The 3,784-nt window shown below is 42.4% G+C and overlaps 1 protein-coding gene across 1 annotated transcript; it reads right to left on the bottom strand.

Annotated features, from left to right (window-relative positions):
- Positions 1 to 2,230: 2,230 nt before the first annotated feature.
- LOC102204043 (fibroblast growth factor receptor-like) lies at positions 2,231 to 3,733 on the bottom strand. The gene is made up of 3 exons (XM_005745736.1): positions 3,369 to 3,733; positions 2,541 to 2,753; positions 2,231 to 2,367 (listed from the first exon to the last, which is right to left on the bottom strand). Exons 1-3 carry the CDS (start codon positions 3,652 to 3,654, stop codon positions 2,231 to 2,233), a joined length of 636 nt encoding a protein of 211 aa, XP_005745793.1. The 5' UTR covers positions 3,655 to 3,733.
- Positions 3,734 to 3,784: the final 51 nt, after the last annotated feature.

Consider the following 3,784-nt stretch of genomic DNA (forward strand, 5'->3'; position numbering starts at 1 on the left):
TTAATCTGTAGCTCTGCTCTAAAAGAACGTACGTACCTGGCCCGCCTACTATCCTCGGAAACGTAAAATGATTGGCTAGAAGTGTATCACAGCTCAGGAAAAAAAGCACCGAAATGTGCGCTGCTTTTCGGTCTGGTTACTACCGTTTATGTCAGAACCGGTGCCATCATGGCACTGGATAGCGGTACCCATCCCTACCCGTGACCTGAGGAATCGTCTGAAAAGCACTTCAGTATGGCCCACTAGCTGCCTGCTGGGTTCTCCACATGTGATGGCTCAGAATTCCTGGCTATCAGATGGGAGACTGTTTTGAGGGTCTTGGGCCACTCTCTGTCAATGTTTTGAACCCATTGAGATGGGGTTGGCAGCTTTTGCAAGCAATGCCTAACTGTTGCTATGGGGTTTGGTAGGTGGAAAGCCTGCAATTTGGTGGTGCAACAGTTACAGACTTGATTAATTGTTTTGGTTATCGTATCAGGTAGAACTATTTGACAAACCACAGGTTTCTATTTATAGGAGGGGGTGTTACGGCCCCAGCAGGGCCTCCTCCTGAAGTTGCCCGTGTGGACCTGTCTTACCAGCTCTCCTGCCTTAGGTGCCACCTTTTTTCCTTTGTACAGCTGACTCACATCAGCAATTAAAGGTATTTAAGCCCAGAGAAAGGTGAGCTCGGGTGCCACAGTGCCATGTGATTGGTTGCAGCTAGAGAGCTGCGTGTTCGGTGACTGTTTACTCCTGCCCGTGTTGGGTGACTAAACTCTTTTTGACTTTTCAGTTTATTGACCAACGCTTGAGTCTTGTTTGTTTCCTTACATGGTGATAGCGACTTGTAGGTCTCTTTTAGTTGAGCTATTAATAGAAACCTTAATAAAACTCTTTAATTTAACCATTTTGCCTCCTTGTCTCCTTTTTCCAACCCAGACACTTTTTGTTACTTTCACTCATCGCCTTGACCCTTTTAGGGGAACGTAACACAATATTTCCAGAGACACAGAATATAGGCATAACACCAACTGAACTGAACGACAGTGAGACGAGGGAACTGAAGCAAGTGCGCAGAAGCAACATAGAATGGAGCAAAACAGAACAGAGGACAAGGCTTTAGGATGGATACACATGGATACAGGAGTATGATGGAATTGAATCAGATACATGAAGAATAATCTGCTGTTTATCGACATTACATTTGCAAATGAGATGAAGTGGAAACACCTTGCAAAGCACCAACGTTACTCATTTAAGAGCTTTTGAAATTTGACAATGGAACAGCACAAACAAAGCAAACTTTGTGAGCTATAATGACTAAAAGTCCCCTTTATGTTGCATCTTGAGTAGAAAAGGACATAAAATTCAAGATACTGAGCAGTGAGGACACATTTTATTCCAAGAACAACCCTTATCTAATGCAACTCAAGAGGAAAAATGGCATTATTAAATAATCCTTAGAAAATGTGGAGTGTCATGTATGAGATCGAGAGAATGCCTATGAGATGTATTAAATATTTTAGGTTTGCGTGAAAATAGCCTGCATTATCAAGCAGAGAGTGACTGAAGAGAGAATCAGCCAACAGGTGAAGAACAGAGGGGACATTTATGTAGCAGAGACCCTCAAAGTCCCTGTGGGCTCAGTTTGAACACCACTGCTCATCAACTGCTAATAGAAGATGAATGCCTGTGTTATGGAAAAATTCTTAGATAAAGTGTGCATAAAGTGTGCATGTGTCAGTAAGACCTCGTCAAAACGGCTCAGCTTGGTGTAACGATGTTTCACTGTGTTATCTGATAACTGTTTCGCTCAGAAGAAGGAAGCCCAGTGCCAGGTGCTTCCTGGGAAAAGATAGTGGGAGTTGTTCTCTGTCCAGCCACAGCCCGTGGGACAGAAACCTGTTGTAACTCAAAGATACAGAGTTGTGTGTGGGGTATAAAAGAGGAGCTGAGACGTCCCAAGGGCAGAGCTGCCATGACTGTGAACTGTAATGTTTGATGTGTGTGTTGGCTCTCCTGCGGCAGTAAGAAATAGCTTGACCACAGCTTTTTTCCGTTTTGCAGACTTTATTTACAAAATTAAACAACACCTGTAACATTTAAACAAAGAGATGGAAAAATGGGGAGAACCTTCCCTTGGAAATGTGCTTTTTTCCAAACAACAACTTCACTTAGAAGCTAGACAGGTACAAGCTGCTGATCAGAATCAGTATCAAAAATATATTTTAACCATTCAGTCATTTCTTCAGCTGTCAGTAACGATGATTTTACTGAGTTTGCTGTGTCCCATACAGTTGTGTTTGCAGTACCATCCCACTGACAGTCCGACAAGGACCAGAGCTCCCAGTATTGTCCCAGATATTATATATGGGGTGGAGTTGACTGTAGAATTGTGTTGAGGTGGGGTCGGGGGTTGGGTAAAGAAAGGAAAGGAGAATCATTTATACCAGGCAAATTAAAAACACCAAAACACTCACAATGAACTTAATTTGTGAAATAATATTGTGATTGATCTTCAGTGACACATTTTCCAGGAAGTATCTGACAACACTCACCTTGCACATCAATGTTAAACTCCTTGGTGACAGTCCCTACTGTGTTTCTCACAGTGCAGATATACTGTCCTTCATGCTCAAAGCCAACAGATTTAATAGTGAGAACGCTGCCACTGTAGGGGTTTCCCACAGAGGAGCAGTTCAGGGGTAGAGTGTCTCCTTCTGTGATTGTGATCACATCTGGATTTGGTGGCTCCTTTAGCTCAGGCCCATCTGTGTGATTATTGATAGAGGAAAAAAACACAAAGCAAAATTTCAGCAAAATAGAAATAATTTATAAATTAAAACACATTTCTGGTGTAATATACAACACAAGGTACTGTCGACAGTTCAGCCCACTGTACTTTAATTTCACTCGGTGGTGCTATACTCTGTTGTCAGTTTGTCCACTTCATGATGTTTAACTGCTCTGCTTACTTTACAGGTTAATTCTCTTAATACTCTGTATTGATTCCACATTTAAACAAATAGTAAAGCTGAACTTTTATCATTTAGGATCTAAACACAATTACTATTATTATTTTTTTTACTTCTATTCTGGCTTTCCACAAACTTCTGAGGGAAACATTTTACTGGTAAACAGCTAAATCCTCCACTATGTTCATCAGCTTGTGTCAGTCAGCAGTTTGTTGATGATGCTTTTTAGAGCCTGTTCATTAACAGTGATGAGCACCATGAGGAAGAATCCAAACAGTATTTCTTTACTGTTTTGATTCTTCCTCAAAGCGCTCATGAGGACAGAAAACCAAACCAGTGACATGAATCATGCTCAAAATGTCAAACTCTGAGAAACAGATCAAAGAGCGTCTTTATTTCTCTCAGACTCACAGTGAACTAGAGCAGGGAGTTTTTCTGATGTCACCACTGGAGGGCGCTGTGGACCAGCTGGTCCCAGCTCCAGCTTGGCTTCGCACCAGTACTGAGCTCCATCATCTTCTCTACTGGGAGTGATGTTCAGGGTGAAGGTCTCATTCACTGGTTTCTTCTGTTCACTGTTGGACCGTAGGTGACCCAGTGCTGTGTTTCCTCTGTAGAAGGTCACCTTGAGGCTTTGAACAGGAGCTACGTTCTGTACGCTACACTGCAGGGTGTACTGCTGATTCTCAAACATCATCTCAGTGTGGTTTACAAAGCTGATGGAGACACTTCCTGGAGGCGCTGAGAAGACAGGGAAAGAGAGTAACACAGGTAGATGTCAGTCAGTAACCGCCGAGAGCATGAATCCATCTAACTGTGTATTAATA

The sequence above is a fragment of the Pundamilia nyererei genome, unplaced genomic scaffold (assembly GCF_000239375.1).
Source record: "Pundamilia nyererei isolate P.nyererei 1_Seehausen unplaced genomic scaffold, PunNye1.0 scaffold00164, whole genome shotgun sequence".
NCBI classification, from domain to species: domain Eukaryota; kingdom Metazoa; phylum Chordata; class Actinopteri; order Cichliformes; family Cichlidae; genus Pundamilia; species Pundamilia nyererei.